General features: G+C 36.5%; 1 protein-coding gene across 1 annotated transcript in view; it reads left to right on the forward strand.

Moving 5' to 3' along the window:
• The first annotated feature begins 5,645 nt into the window (after positions 1-5,645).
• The window catches only part of LOC136752620 (adhesion G protein-coupled receptor E3), a 39,359-nt gene continuing 27,340 nt past the window's right edge, over positions 5,646-17,664 (forward strand). The window contains exons 1-6 of the mRNA XM_066708104.1: positions 5,646-6,062; positions 12,358-12,435; positions 13,312-13,443; positions 14,309-14,440; positions 15,189-15,338; positions 17,610-17,647. Coding sequence (XP_066564201.1) covers positions 6,038-6,062; positions 12,358-12,435; positions 13,312-13,443; positions 14,309-14,440; positions 15,189-15,338; positions 17,610-17,647 — 555 coding nt within the window. The 5' untranslated portion in view covers positions 5,646-6,037. The remainder of the gene's footprint in view (positions 6,063-12,357; positions 12,436-13,311; positions 13,444-14,308; positions 14,441-15,188; positions 15,339-17,609; positions 17,648-17,664) is intronic.

Here is a 17,664-nt window from a genome sequence, read left to right on the forward strand (position 1 = left end):
GAGAGCTGGTCTATGCTGCCCACATGTATGCGTTTCTACAGGCTGGACATGTTGAGATCTGCTCCGTTCTTTACGTTGCCATACTTAGTTCTGCTATGTCACTCGAGCAGGTTTGAGTTCCTCCCTCAAAGAAGGCAAAATTACACAGGGTGGTCTTTTGAGATTATATGAGAGTTATGTTGCACACTCAATGCTGGGGGGGCAGACGACTCAAGTCTGCTGGAACACAAGGCTCCTTTATTCCTTTATTCCACAGCAGCCTTTAACTCAATTTAAGGGCCACCCACCCCTCCACCCCTTCCATGCCCCTCACTTTTAGGTTGATGGTGATGATGATGTTGTTGATGAGTGATGTATTTATTTCATTGTGGTTTGTATTTTATATATTATGAAGGATCAGCTTCCCTGTGCTGCCTAAACCCAGAAACACACACACCCAGGTATATGTTGAAACTCTGTGGTTTGTATTTATTGTAAACAAAAACAAGCAAACACCTAACCTGTCGCTGGGTACTCAAATATACACACAGGGATGGGCAAAGATACATCAAAATGTATTTTAAAATAAGATACCAAATACCTTAATTTTAAGTGTATCAAAATAAACTACAAAATACAGCAGCCACACCATGTATCAAAATAAACTACTGTATTTTTGTATTTTAAAAATACTAAAAATACTTTTACAGGGGAGCATGAAATCACTTTGCAAACCTTCCTTCTATCGGCCTATTCAATCTATAAACTGACTGATTAAGTAGACAATGTTTGATAGCAACAGCTTTCCTCTGCCAAACGATTCGTGCAATAATTCTGACATATGCAACCAGTTAACAGATCAAATATTCACACATCCCTGTGATCACCCAGATGAAGGTTAGTTTTAAAGTAACCAACAGTTTAATGTTTAACTAACAGTTTGCTAATGACTCATAATTGTATCCTAATTCTAGTTACTTGGTGTTTGGTAATGAAGGGCCTACTTTTCATCAGCAACACTGACTCAATGACAAACAAGTCATTCATAAGAAGTCAACTGATGGACCTTTATTCATAGCAACTAGTTTCTAAGTAATGAATCATTTGATTGTTAATCATAAATATAATAAATTATGTGTCAGGCAGTCATTCATGTATGCAAAATCATGATGCTACTAAACAGCTACTTCAATTAGGGTACAATCATTTAGCATTCAATTATTTATTTATCAATCATTGGACACTTATTTGGAGGTTGAAAACAAAAAATTTAGCACTTTGCTTACAATTATTAAATTATCAATATGTTTTGATTATAAATGTAGCCAGAAACATAATCAGAAAGTAGCAACAGAGCTTGCCAAGGAGTGGTGGATGGTTGACAACCTGCTCTTTAATGGCGTTGCAGCACAACGTTGTTAATGACAATAAGGCACACGTGTGTGCATTTAATAAGTTACACCATATCGTGGCATTATAATGTAATATTGTACAACACTGAAAAGTTTTTGTGTACAACCAACGAAAACTTAACATAGGCTGAAAGTAGCAAGCTAACGTTAACCGTGAGGGCTGCTACTCGGGTCAAATAGTTAGCTAGAACATTACATAAATTGGTAAACGATTTAGCCTAGGCTACTAAAACGAACACCAAAACTTAACATGAACTGTTAAAATTTTTAGCAATTTATCCTAAAAAAAAAAAAAAAAATCGATGGAAAGCTGGCAACCTGGGCACCACAAGTAGGCACCAATCAGATGCAGCATTTTTATGATGTCATTCTCACAAAGTATTTTACAGTATTTTTAAACTACACAATACAAAACACTAACAAACGTATTTTGATACAAAATATGAAGACATTTCCATCAACCCTATCAAATACAAATGACAAAATCCTATTTTGTATTTTAAATACGTATTTAAAATACATGTATCATAAATTCTGCCCATCCCTATATACACAAATGCAATAAACATACCACGGACAGCTTTCTGTCACACAGGCCATACTGTGTTTCTCTCTTTATTCACATTCTCCTTTGTTCTCTCTTTCTCTTTCTATGTGCTTTTAAGAACTTCTCACCATGTGTCTCCAATTATCCCATTAAGCCCATACACAACAACCAATTACACCTTGCAGAGGCTCTACCGCAATTACTGCCTTGACTTCAGGCTCCTTACCCAAGATGGAGTGCACCTTCCTCAACCCCAGAGTCCCAGAGCCTCCCAGTTCACATCTGGGAATGTACACTCCATCACAATATTTATATATTTGTAGGCCGTGTTTATGTTATATATTTTGTATATCTGTTTTTGAACTCCCTGCGTATCAATTGCCCCTTGACTGACTCCATGATCCTTTTGTCTTGATGCTTGCACTCGTCCCGTGGACATGGTGCTCTATTGATCCATCGTGTTCTCTCCTGTGAGTGTCTCTGCCCTCGCAACGGCATGCATACACAGTATCCCATAATCCCCTTGGGAACTGTTTTTGAATTGAAAGTAAGGTTGGCTTTGCAGATGCTATCTTGGTCATCTGAGAGAAGTTAACACTTCCAAACTTTGGAAGTATTTGACTTGAATAGCCCAGTATAGCCCGGAGGGTGTATGCCTGTGTGGAGTGAGCTGGGCTGAGACACGGAGCGGTCCAAGCGGGTGTGAAATCAATAGGCCAATTTACATGTAACTATTGGGTCTAAATATTTCTATGTAGATATCAAAGCAATTGGAGCCAACTCGGCCAGCATCAAACAGAATATGTGATATAGTGATATGATATACTTAGAAAGCTTTTGACAAGGTTCCACACCAAAGACTGATCCTCAAATTGGAAGCTGTAGGTATTCAGGGTAATATAAGTAGATGATTATGAACTGGTTGATGTATAGGAAACAGAGGGTGTAGTGGAGTAGTTTCTAACTGGAGTGAGGTTGTTATTGGAGTTCCACAGGGATCAGTACTAGGGCCTTTGCTTTTTCTAATCTATATTAATGATCTGGACTCTGGGATAGTTAGCAAACTTGTCAAATGTGCAGATGATACTAAAATAGGTGGCTCAGCAAATACAATCTCAGCAGCACAGGTTATTCAAAGGGACTCTGATAATATTCAGTTGTGGGCCAACACCTGGCAGATAAAATTCAATGTGGACAAGTGCAAGGTAATACATGCAGGTAACAAAAATGTCCACTATAATTACACTATGGGAGGAATAGAACTAGATGAAGTAACGCATGAGAAAGACCTAGGAGTTTATGTGGACAAATCACTTTCCCCATCTAAACAATGTGGGGAAGCAATAAAAAAGGCATACAAAATGCTAGGGTATATTGTCAAAAGTGTAGAATTGAGAACAAGGGCAGTAATGTTCAGACTGTACAATGCACTAGTTAGACCTCATCTGGATACTGTGTACAGTTCTGGGCTCCACACTTCAAGAAAGATATCGCTGCTTTAGAGGTAGTTCAAAGGAGAGTAACCAGACTTATTCCAGGTCTGAAGAGAATGTCCTACTCGGAGAGACTGCATCGACCACATCAAACAAGAGGAGCTTTTCCAGATCAGCAAGGAGGCATTCAAGACAGAAAACTGGAGACACTTCTTCACACAGAGAGGCGTCACAATCTGAACAAACTCCCCAGCGATGTGGTAGAAGCTGAAAATTTGGGAACATTTAAAAATAGGCTAGATAGGATCCTTGGATCACTTAGTTATTAATATATACCAAATAAGCATGATGGATTGAATGGCCTCCTCTCATTTGTAAACTTTCTTATGTTCTTAAATCAAGGGAAAAATGGGGCCTGTAAGACATCAATTAGAATTTTAGGTTCCATATTTTATTTGCATTTTACAAGATGATCTCATGCAATTCATGAGAGATTGTAATTTTAAGTGTAATCTTTCAGCAGTGTTATGAAAAATGTTGTACTGAAAAACGAATCAGAGATCGATCAGCCACACCACAAAAGTGCTAAACAGCACCTTTGTAAATGTAGTAGGACTGTAAATATAAACTGATAGCACACCTACTTGTCTGAATGAGGGAATCTTAATAGAGGTGTTTTTAAGAAATACTGATCTATTTCTTCTGTGTTTGGTGTGGGTTAATGCCACCCACTGATGACTGCTGTCAAATGCAGTGGAAACACTAGCTTAGAAGGTCAGTGAAACAGATTCACTTTAATTCACATATCTCCTTTAATGTAAATGTCACAGCTGAGGGGGTTCAGTGTAAAACATGTAAACAACCACACCGCCCCAATTTGTAAGTGAGAAAGGAACTCGAAACCCCTTTTGAATTCTCTCTCCGGGCAGGCTTGATCGGACACCAAGAAACTACAGCAGAAGGGAAGTAATTAGTTCATTTACACAGGTTTGGTTCCACATGCACAGGACACGAAGTAACAATCAAACAGTGCAAATTGCAGTTACAGTTCCAGGAGGACCCCAACCGTCCTTTACCACTTTCCGTGGTGTCTGAAAAAAAGTGCTCTAAGTTCAGTATCTAAAATCTCGTATTGTTACAATCACTTTTCCATCAAAGGGAAAACAAAGTATTTATCCACACAGGGAAGGTCTGCCTTTCTTCCACGGTCTCCAAATATTGCGTCTTTTGTTCCCAATACTCTTTGTAGTTGGCTCTCACAGCTCTTCCTCTAATCCAGTTCCCCTGAGTCTGTAGCTTTACTGTCTGATCCCCTACTCTTTCCTCCAGCGCATGCTTATATTAAGTGCTGGGGTGTGTATCTGCTGAATGAACAGCGCTCCCTGCTCTCATAGGCAGAACAATAGAGTTGGGTGCAGGTGACGGTAATCAAGGAGGTGGAAGTCCATTTGGGAATGCAACCGGGTGGCGTATTCAAACCAATCAAAAATTAATTTTAAACCAATTCAAAAACAATTAAGGAATAAAGAATAAAATAAAGGTTATTAATAAGTGAAAATAACAAAGAAAAACTGTGAAATATAATAATTTAGTGCACATATTAATGAATAGTGAAAAAGACAAACAATAATTAAATAATAAGTGATTAAGGCCAGTCATGCCCTGCTCATGACATAAACATCAAACATAAGGCACTTAAAAAAAAATACTGCCTACTAAATTGGATCAGGAATTGTGTTTTCTTGTTTGACACACAATTCAGTACTTTTCACTTGTAAATACTGTACATTACCCCTTATTATGCTATTAAATATGTGAAGTTTCAAATATTGCACAATCCATGAAATGTAAGAAACTCATCTGTCTGATCATTTGTATTCTGTATTAAAATCAAATGTATGACTTGCCTCTATGGGTGCTTTGGGAGACAACATTAATTCCTTTGTACTTTATTCACCACTGTACAAAAGACAAAAGATGTCATTTCAAAACCTGTGCAGAACTTCAGCAAGTCACACACAATACAAGGCCAGTACATTTTGTTTGTGGGTTATCTGTACTTCTTGGATAGGAAATAGGAAATATAAGAAAGGGAGATGTATAAAGGTAAAGCAGAAGAGGACCATCTCCACCTCACCCTCTCAGTGTCAGTGTACAGTTCCATAGTTTGTCACGACTGTGTCAGGCACATGCCTTTACATGCAGCTCAGACCACTGAATAACTGCTGTATGACAGTGCTGTAAGCCCAGAAACGCACAGTGTGAGACCAAGTTAGAAACAGGAACAGCACCCAACAGTACTGCAGACTTTTCACAAGTGCCAGTTAGCTTTGACTTAGTGCTGTCTTAGTACTTTTCAGTTCTGACACATTTGAGATATTTTTTAAGGGAATATATAATGAAAAGAAGACTAGTGTGCATGTGTCACTGATGTTGATGTTAGTTACATTTTGAACATTGCTTGATTAGTTTTATTAAACTATTATTCATTATTATTTTGAGTGGAGAACTTTAGGGTCTCATTGTGATTTGGATTATAACAGTTAAACTGGATAAAAGTATTTATTGTGATTTGGATTATAACAGTTCAACTGGATAAAAGTATTAATTGTATTCCAATTCTTCACCTTCCTGCCAAATTGGTTATTTTGCAGATATCTTCAGTCATGAGATCACATTTGCTGATACTAGGTGAGTTTGACCAATCTTTATTAAGCTACTTTTTTATTATTTGGCACTTTTATGTTAATCACTTCAAGAACCACTGAAAACTCTAAACTCTAAAACTCACTTTTTTCCCTTCAGTAGTATGTTTTTCACAACCAAGATAGGTCTACTCATCATGTCAAATGATGACGACTATTATTTTTACAGCTACTATTACTACTTATTATAATAACAACAGTATAATAATCACATATTTGTAAGTTGGGTTTTGTTTTGACATTTTTAGTATAGATAAAATGTGAATTTGTGTGCAGTTGTGTGTTTTTAAACAGATATGTAATAGTGTTGGGCAATGATAAAAATTACTATCCGAGGGTGATGAAGTGTGTGGCCAGGGAAGTTAAGACTCAGTAGCAGTAGAATACAAAAGAATGTGAGACATAATGCCTATATGTTTTATGTTACTATTATTTGTATCTTTAATGACATTAAATGTTTTACATTTATTTAGTTCGTTTTGTGGAGCATGCAGATATATATATATATATATATATATATATATATATCTGTATAAAGCTGTGCTTAATACTATGCAGCTTGACACAATTCTATTACAACTGTCACTGAACAAACTCAATGCAAAAAAATCACCTGCGGACAGTTAAAAACTGCATGGGGTTACTTCTTTTTATTCAACTTATTGAAAAATATATAAAATGTATATGGGTAAAGCTTTTTCTGTCAAATAAATTATCCATGAGCAAGTACTGTGAGAATAAAGTGTAATTCAACTCCTCATAGCCTATTAAACAGGAAATTACAATTGGGTATTTTTTTCTTTCATAGTCATCATTGTAAGCTATTTTAGGTTTGTAAAAGTAGTTACAATTTTTAGAAAAGGATGGGAAGCATTTTTGGGCTACAACGTTTGATAATATGATTGGTTGTTTAAGATTTGTTTTAAACAACTCGTGAACTTAAAGTTCTTGGCACTGAACCTCCACAAACAACAAAACTGAAAGTACATGTTTGTTACATTTATTTAGTTTTCTGGTAACTTTATTTTAAGTATCCATTATAAATAATCTATTTAAACATTGATATTTTGTTAATAATTATTAGATCTTATTATTTTCAATTATAAATATATTATTAAACATTTTTATTAATTATAATATATCTAATTACATACTTCATTATAACATGACACATGCATGCCAATATCAATATCAATATCTATTATCATAATCTGCTATGCCATTCATTAGCTGCTATAAAACATTTTATTATACAAATTATATATATATATATATATATATATATATATATATATATATATATATATATATATATATATATATATAAGAATACTACTTTATATCAATTCAATTAATCAATCAATTTTTATTGATTAATAAATAAAACAGATAGGTGGCATTGAAATGAACTAAAATAAAGTAAACCAACCATTAGGCATGGAGGAGAGAAAAACTAAAACTCCTATGGATGGCATGTCACCCTGGATAAGGGCGTCTGACAAGAAATAATAATAATAATAATAAAATGTATAATAATAATGATAATAATAATAATAATAATAATAATAATAATAATAATGTAGGAGAAAATAAATCTGTGTGGGTCCATGGCTTAAGGCCCAGGCCTAATAGCTGTCTCCCCTCCAGGCAGTATAGTTGTTACAACAGTAAGGAGATCAGAAAGTTTTTAATTGGTGCTGCTGGCTGTGGTCTTCCCTCTGGTGGGGGCCTCTCACTGTCCCTCGGGGGTTGGGGGTGGAACATCAACAACCCTTGGGTGGCGATGGCTTTTCGGACCTTGTGGTGTGGGTGCACTGTTAGCCTTCCATGATGGGGTGCCACTGGGGTGGGTTGTGCCTCTTTGGGCTTTCAAGATAGGGGATGAGGTGCCTCGTATACCATATGTTATAGCTCTATGTATAAGGTAAGCTTATAAGTACCATTTATAAATTAATTTAACTCATGTATCTCTGAATTGTGATATGCTTTGCTACTATTCTGTTCTAATTATGATATAGTAAATCATTGTGTTATATATTTTGCATTACATTAACAGGTATTATGATACATTAAAAAAGAAAATAGGGTCAGCAACTTTTGTCCACTTTTTATATCCTGCTAAATGTGCAACTGGGATAAAAACATGACATATTCCAGTGTATAGATGATACCCATACCTTCCACCGAGACCTGTAGATACTTGTTAACCATGTGAATTCAGTTGCTATTGATTTGTGTAATTTCTTCTACATCCAGAATATGTTTTGAGAGGTACTACATAAACCTGGTCACCTATCATAATTATTTAACAAAAGGCAATTAATACTGCTATTGCTTGCTGGTAGTCATCAAAACATGTTTTACATAGTTGTTTTACATAGATTCCTTAAAGAGCTCACCCTGCATTGCAGACCTTTAAATGTAATATTTATATCATGGAGCGTGTGGTGTACACATGTTCCCTGGCACATGTTATTAAAAACGTCTGTCAAAAAAGTTGCTGTTAATCATTTATAAATCATTTTGCAACCCCTAAAGTGTTGCACAATTTTAATCTATAACAGCATTACAAACATAGACCCTCCCAAAACATAAGATGCTAAAATGAATGAAACTATACTAATAAACTATCCTTAATCATTTATAAATCATTTTACAAACCCTATATATACCCCTTAGATTAAAAAAGGAAAAACTTTTGCTATAAACATTTTCATTTTGTTTTGTAGCTTTCAAAACAGCTCTGTATAGTGCATGTGTGCCTCATTGCAGTGTCACCCCCTCATCGCATTTTAAATCTGTGCTTAATAACCTACAGTTGTGATAGAAACTAAAACAATTTCAATTGTTTCAAAACAAATGAAACATTGTTATAGGTGTCTGTCAGGTTGTTCACAGCTGTAGCATCATCACATTTCCATAACAACTATCTATGGAGTTGCAGTAACTCTGGAGCTTCAATCGCAGGGAGCAGAAGCGGATCAAACCCAGTATCTCTTTCACAGGAGCACAAGACAAGAAGCCTGTCAGTCATTTTCGCATTTTCTTCTAATAATATAAAAAATCTCCCATGTATAGGCATAGGTTCACACCGCCCCACCCACTGCTTGACAATTTTCTGAAAACGTGGTGATACGTTTTATTATTCAGTATAATTCAAAATATATTAAACTTATAACGGTAAAGCTTTTCCTGCCATAAAACTAATTGAGATGTGTGATTGCGGTAGGGTCATGAGCAAGTGCTGCGAGAATCAAGTGTCCTGCTAAGTTTGACTACCCATAGCCCCTTAAATTGGAAATTATATTTCAGGATTTAGTTTTTCCTATTGTATACCTTTATTCCTTCTTAGTTTTACCATTGTAGGCTATTGTAGTTTTCATTTAGTATTCGGACAGTATTGTACGATTTGTTGGGCTCCAACGCTTTGATAATGTGAACTGACCAATACTAATAATTGTATTAGGCTATCATTTAATAATTGTTTTTAAAACAAATAGTGAAACATTGCTGCTCCGATGCGAGACAGATAAAGTTAATATGTTGGATTTCTGGCACACAACATAACTAAAAGCACACATTTATAACACTTAAGAAAATGCAACTAAGTCATTCCATCTTTTAAATATTTATTTTCATCTAAAAAATTTATCTAATTTAAAGTTGGGATTACATACAACCGCCACACATGGGAAAGACATCAGTAAATAGGGTTGGAAAGTGTGGTCGAAAGTGCACATTCGATGACCGTTATGCTCATGCATTACTGTGATATGTAAGGAGAAACAGAAGAGCAACTCTTTCCCAGGTGACCAAGATTGTCAATGCAGGACGTGATCAGACTGTCAGCAAGAACAAGCCATCGAGAACTACACAGAGAGGGATATTATAGTAGGGTAGCAGTGCGTAAACCCCTCATTTCAAAGACAAATGCACATTTGAGAGTTCAGCGGTGCAAAAACCATAGGCACTGCTCTACAGAGATGTGGAAAAAAGTGATCTGGTCACATGAGTCATCCTTCACCATATTCTTGACAAAAGGGTGAGTGCAGGTGTGGCAACACTAGGAGAACAGTACAGGCCTGACTGCTGGACCCCTACAGTGAGGGGGTCCAGAGGCTCTGTCATCCTGTGGGCAGCATTTTCCTGGCATGGTTTGGGTCCCTGAAAAGAAAGTCACTGCAAATCATTACAAGGTTATTCTGAGTGATCACCTTTATCCTATGGTAACACATTTCTATCCTGATGAGAGGTCTCTTCCAGGATGACAATGCCCCCATCCACAAGGCACGAGGGCTCACTGAATGATTTGTTGAATATGAAAATGATGTGAATCATATGCTATGGCCTTCGCAGTCACCAGATCTTAACCCAATTGAACACTTATGGGAGATTTTGGACCGACGTGTTAGACAGCGCTCTTCACCACCATCATCAAAACCTCAAATGAGGGAATATCTTTTGGAAGAATGGTGTTCATCCCTCCAGCAGAGTCCAGAGACTCGTAGAATCTGTGCCAAGAGCATTGAAGCTGTTCTGCCATCTCATGGTGCCCGTGGTTTTTCCTTTAATTTGTCACCTTATGTCTTTATTTATTTTTCTCACCTGTACTTTAGTTTACAGAATTGTTTTCTCAACAAAAACTGCATATAATAAATCAATAATACAGTCTACCATAAAACAGTGTCATCTGACTATTAATTGTAATACATCTCTAACTTTCATGTACTGTAGGCAGTATTTTTACATTTTACATTTGTTTACATTTTACATCATAAATAACAACCACAAATCATGTAATTAAATACATTAGCATGAGGGAGAATAAAGGACAACAAATGTACGTTCTATACATTAGAACAAATGACAAGGTATGTGAATAATTTTACAAACAAACAGAAAAATGTGCATGTTGTATACATTAGAACAAATAATAAGATAGTGTTAAGTACTGGCGCAGCTAATATTAGCATTTTACATGCGTCAGGTTCTCCTGAGGTTCGCATGTCCTGCTCAGTGCTCAATACTGCCGATCCAACAGTGGCAGGTTATAGTGCAGGAAGCACAACTTCTCTGCATTTTCTCCTAAGAGGGAGGACCTTTTTTGTGTACACCACACCCTCCATGATATAAATATGTATTTAAAAATGCCCTCAAAAGTGTAACTTATTTACTACGTATGTTAAAAGTATTGCAAAACAAATCACAGCCAAAATACGTTGTAGGATTTGAAAAGGTTTTATACATATCATGTATAGTTTCAGTTTTACTGTACCTCACTGCCTTTCAGACAACGTGCCACAGAAACACCGGTGTGCAAAGTACAGTCGATGACGCACATGTGCTGATGAATGGGCTGTCGCTTAATTGCATACTGTGGCTGAAGTGGCGAGGGATCATCTAAGATAAATAATATTTACTGAAATTTTCCTACATAGGTTAGACATAAAATGAACTATGGAATTAATGTTGGGGGCATGTGCCCCACACATGGTCCAATAGCATGACACACACACACACACACACACACACATATATATATATATATATATATATATATATATATATATATATATACAAACACAAACACGTTACACTGTGCAGTTCGATATTCAAAACCTTATTATTTCAGGTACAGATGCATGCATAGCTATACATCTGTAAACACTTGATTCATGGACATACTAAATTTCAAAATGTAGAGCTTACAATTACGTTATTTGTCATTGGACAGACACTCATATCTAGGGTGATTTGTACCCATTTATTCAGCTGGGCATTTTACTGAAACAATCTAAGTGAAGTACCTTGCTCAAGGGTACAACAGCACTGCCAACCCAGGATTTGAACATACAACCATCCAGTTATGAGTCCAGAGCCCTAACCACTAATCCACAGTGCTGCATAGATTAACTAATAATGATAATAATAACAGTAAAATTATATTTCTTTTTGATAAAATATTTGTATTTATTGGAAATGATCGCACTCTCAAAACTCTTGATTCTCCTTCACTTTACCCACTCCTCATTCATCAGCTCATGCTATAGATCCCAATTGTGTTCAGCTTTTCATCTTCATTAACTAAATGGAAAACAGATAGTTGAAAAAAAATGTCATACATTTTGTCTACAAAATTAACTCTGCCCCCTAAAGTCTTTCAGCTGCTCGATGACTCTGATAATGCCAGTCCAGTATTAAGACTCAGGCTGGAATCAGAAAATAAAACAAACTCTGTGAATTGATCAAGTAAATTCTGAACTGTTTTTTTTTTTTTTTAGGCCTCACATGGATTTTGATACATCTTTGTTCTTCATTTCTTCGATGTTTTAAAAAACTTGACAATGGATTATGTTTCGGTAAGCTGCTTTTTATGCTTTAAAATTGCTGGCAAAACCATTCGTATTGCTGTAAAAAATATCTGTAGGTGTGAAAAGACTATGACTCCAAAAGCATAATGTATTCTATTGCTTTCTAAAGGTATTAATCACAGCCTCAAAAAACACAGGATAACACACATTCATAAAACCCACTTGCAGAGGAACTCATATCCACATACAGAAATAAAAAAGCACTCCAAGGGTCCAGTCTTTTGTAACCTCTTGATTTGGCTTTGCAAGTAATGTTTTTTACTGGTTGCATCAGTGTGAACTAGAATCAGGTCAAGGAGCTAAGGAGAGCAAGGAACCAGGAGCGCAAGGCTTGGTGATGCAGGGAGAGCTGACAACACTTCGCAAAGAAAGAGGGCAGTGAGGGGTATATAAAGGAGAGCAGAAACTGTGACAATGATCTTGTAGATAGGCTATATAACAAAACAGTCTAACCTAGGCAAGTGCTTTTATAAAGTTAGGATTTCAATACGATGGAAGTAATGAACAGAGAACCATGTATATATTATATATGTGTGCACAACACCAGACCCACAGCAAAATAGAGTAACAGAAGGAAAAAAAAGCTTGACTGGAAATTAAGATTAGGACTGACAATAACAAAGTTGCTCAGCCACATACCTGAAACTGAGTCTCTGGGGTAAACAACTGGATGACATTTTGCAGTCAGTTTATTTTAAAACAGGTTTTTGCATCACTATAGATTTCATTTCAGTTGGAGAGAAGGGCAGATGTATTTTACTTTAGTAGACAATCAGCCTGTCATTGGAGCAAACCAGAAGTGAGCCTTTGTGGTTCTCTTTTGGCCTTATGCAGATCTAACCTTTCTTTTCTTTTCATGTGCAGATATACATGCTGATATAAACTGTTTACTGTGCCTCAATATAACAGAAAGGTTCATCTGTTTCTGTAAGAGTGGGTTCTATCCATCAACTGAGCTCATGTTCTTATCAAATTACACTGCACTCAACTGTACAGGTAAGAGCTCTGAAATCACAGTTTATGGGTTTGTTTCTTCTCCCACCATTTATCACTGTTCTAATGGGGCAATAATTCTGTGTCATTTCACAATACAAATTAATTGCTCTAAGGGGAGACAATATTTTGTCAATTTAGTACAAATACAGTAATTTCAAACTTTGTTGGCCTATGGACCACTCAGCTGATGCAAACATTTACGTGGACCACCCAGCCCCCCACCCCCAGTGACAACACTTATTTGCTAATCTCTAAATACCAGTAATACAAAATTATTCATATTAAAAGAACCACATTTTTTTTTTAACACAGATACAGCTTTTATGGAGGGGGCATTTAGATCTTATCCCAGCATCACAGACACTAAAACTGCCATTGCACCTCATCCTTTTCCATTTGCCATCCTAATGGGACTAATAGTGCATTGCAACAGACTGTCAGAGTGCAGCAGCTAAGTGGGATTGCTTTCCTCAAGCTGGAAACAATATTGTTAATAAAAAGCATTAAACACAATATGTTGCTTTCATTTAATCAGGGCAGTTTACCTAACTTCACTTTCAAATGTAATATAAGAACAATATTCATTCATGTCTGAAACAAAAGGTAAGAACTTTGACATTATTTCTGGATCAACCTGCATTTTCTTCAGTCTGTAGGCTACCTGGAGGACCATCAGGGACAACACTTTGAGAACCACTGCTCAATGGAAATTTTTCTCAAACCTTTCACAGTGATTCCCAGTAACTAAGCATCCAGAAATTTTGCGAGATATTGATTGATGCAGTAATACTGCACGGTATCCCAGATAGGAATGTTACAATGAGCATGGGACAGTATTTACAGCAGGATCTTGCTTCCATTTCAGATGTAGACGAGTGCTCCCAAAATCCATCGATCTGTGGCAGCAATGCCAACTGCACAAACACAGCTGGCAGTTACAGGTGTGACTGTCAGTCAGGGTTCAGTAACTATGGGAATGAGACTGGACATTGTACAGGTGAGATGGCATGAAGGAAGGGGCGGCTCTAGAAATGTTTCACTGGGGTGGTTAAGGAGTGGCTCTAAAATATAACGGTGGTGCTGAGGTGGCAACCAAACCTATGGAAATTTGAGCCTGTAAATCACAAATAAAATATGGAAATTGAACTAAGTATAATTCCATAAAGCAACTTAATACTATGTTACACTTTCAGAAGGTCTCTTGAAATGTAAAACAATTATTCAAACCATCGATTTCCTGAGCAGAAGACTGAAATATCATTATATAAAACATAAATGTGGGTCTATGACAATTCATCACCAATAATTAATCATGAACATTTCATCAGGAGCTTTTCATCACCTGTGACAATTTTAACTGATAATTCATCATAGACAAGAAGTCACTGAGCACAATTTGTGATCAACAAGATTTCTGTTAGATATCATTACTTATAGTCACCAGTTAAGGCCACTGTGCTAAAAACAAATAGCGCTTAATAAATCATAAATAGACCCTTTTTATCGATAACTCCGGCTACATGCCTGTAAGCAGACTTCCTACAGAAAACTACCATGCTAAGAATGCATCACTTGTGTTTACATGGGGTGCAGTTTTAGAGAAGGGACAGATCCTGTTTATTTTATTACACAATCAGCCTGTCATTAGAGCAAACCAAGAGTGAACTTGTCAGGTTGTTTTGTGGTCTTATTACATCTAATGTCTAATCTAATAATGCTTATGCAGATCTATTTTTCATTTGCAGATGTAGATGAGTGTGCTGCTGGGTACTGTCCTGAATATTCACAGTGCTTGAATACAAATGGGAGTTACCACTGTCAGTGTAAGAGTGGGTTCAGATCATCAACTGGGAAAAACGCAAAATGTACAATAGATCTGGAATCCTTGTATACAGGTTTGTATCTCTTCCCATCATTTATTGCTGTTATAACAGGGCATTCATTGTGTGTGATTTGACAAAACTAATGGCTGTAAATGGAAAATAGTCTTGTCCTGTAAGTCTAAACATACTAACATAGAGACCCTTACCTAAGAAATGACAAATACCACTGTACCACATAATATCCTGTCAAAGGTGTGGCAACTATAATCCAGGTAAATTGCCTGGACTTTTAGGAAGCCTATTTAAAAAAATAAACCCTCTCAACTATGTCAAACTTCTACTAATTCCTCCTTTGTGTATGGCCGGAACTCAACAACACACCCAGGAGCAAGCCGCCACCAAACACAGTCATGAGCAAGGAACATGAAAAGGGGCCCTGTGACACTACTGAAGGAAATATTGTGGGAAAAAATAAAAAATACGATACATGCATACCAAAAAGTTACAATCAATTCATAGGATTGCAAATGTAATTACCCCCAAGTACTTTATTACATTTTGTTATCTTACAATCTGGAATGAAAATTGATTTAATTGGGATTCTCTACCTTTAATGAACACCACATATACATAAACCTAATTAAAACAAAAGTTAATTAAACATAAAAAAACTGAAATGTGTTAAGTCGCTACAGCTGTTCACATCTGGCTCCTGTAATTTTTTCCCATTCTTCTTGGGAAATTGCTCAAGCTCTCTCAAGTCGGATGGGCATCATTGGTTACAAGCAACTTTCAAGTCTTCCCACAAATGTTCAATTGGATTGAGGTCCGAGCTTTGACTGGGTCACTCAGCTTCTTGCATTTTAACCATTCCAGTGTAGCCTTGGCTGTGTGTTTTGGATCATTGTCTTACTGTACCCCCCACCCCAGTCCAAGGTCTCTTGCAGACTGAAGCAAGTTTTCCTCAAGGACTTTCCTATATTTGGCTCCATTGACCTTGCCCTCAATCCAGACAAGTTTCTCAGTCCCTGCCAATAAAATGCATCCCCATAATGCTGCCACCATGCTTTACCGTGGGGGTGGTGTTCTCAGGGAGATGAGCAGTATTAGCTTTACATCATACATATCGTTTTAAGTTTAGGCCAAAAAGTAAACTTTTGGTCACATCTGAGCAGAGAACCTTTTGCCACATCTTTGCTGTGTCTTCCAGTGAAACCTCCCTTTTGGCCGTATAGGTTGTCACGCCAAGTAAGCGATCTGCATTGTTTTGTGTTTTTTTGCCAGCCCGCCCCTCAATTGTCTGAACTGGCACTTTCGAAAAACAGTCAGTATATTTTGCAGTGGTGGCACCGCCCCCAAATAATTTAGTAGTGCTCACGTTATTTTCTGAATATTCATGATTTAGGTCGATTTCCTGTTGCACAGATTTCCGCAGTTCTGCGCAGATGTGCAGAATGGTACCTATTGCATTGGTGGAGCAGCTCAGATCTGTGTAGAACTGTGGAAATCTGCACTGCATGAAAGCAATCTTAATGTTATGGTGTTGTTTATGCTACTGTTCAGTACTCTGGGAGTAGGAGCAAGACAATAAAAACTGTAAGTCTGTCCTGTTGTGATTCATTGTGGTCAGCAATGGACATGTTTATTGAACACGCCAGAAAGAAGCATCTTGTTTACCGTTATCTCCTATTTAAAATGGAGAATCCCATAATCATTCATATATTATTATTTGTATTGTATTATTATTTTCATAGCAGATGCCCTTTTCCATATTAATACTCCGACCATTTTAACTGTACATTCTCAAAAATAAATAAAGTATACCTTTGAGTACATTTGTGCATCATTGTTTTCACGGTAGTTTGATACCAATGTATTATTTATTTATTTATTTAACAAATCAGTGCCACACTACCTACCGGTTTTAATTATTTTTACAAAATGTAACAGTAGTTGATATTTTAACTACATATATGTTAAATAAAACTATTTGGGAGGGCAGACTCCAGTCAGGCTGCTGTGATGCTGTGTGATAGAAATCAAGCGAGTGTACGTGTGTGATGTCACCAACCATGAGTCCCTCTTCTATGACATCATTTAGAGGAAATAATTAAATGTTAATGCAAAATGGAACATCATTATGCAATTTGACAAGTTTGCTAACTATCCCAGAGTCCAGATCATTAATATAGATTAGAAAAAGCACAGATCAGAGCAATTTAAAGCAATTTCAACACAACAAAAAATATCACAGTTTGTGAAGGCATTCATTGTAAAGACATATTTTCTTAGTTATTTTATAATGATAAATAAAGTTTACATATTTCTGTTTTTTTTTTTCAGACAATACCAGTTTTCCAGGGAAAGTAACTTGCCCAAAGGTAAGGTATTATTCAGG

The sequence above is a fragment of the Amia ocellicauda genome, chromosome 7 (assembly GCF_036373705.1).
Source record: "Amia ocellicauda isolate fAmiCal2 chromosome 7, fAmiCal2.hap1, whole genome shotgun sequence".
Lineage (NCBI taxonomy): Eukaryota > Metazoa > Chordata > Actinopteri > Amiiformes > Amiidae > Amia > Amia ocellicauda.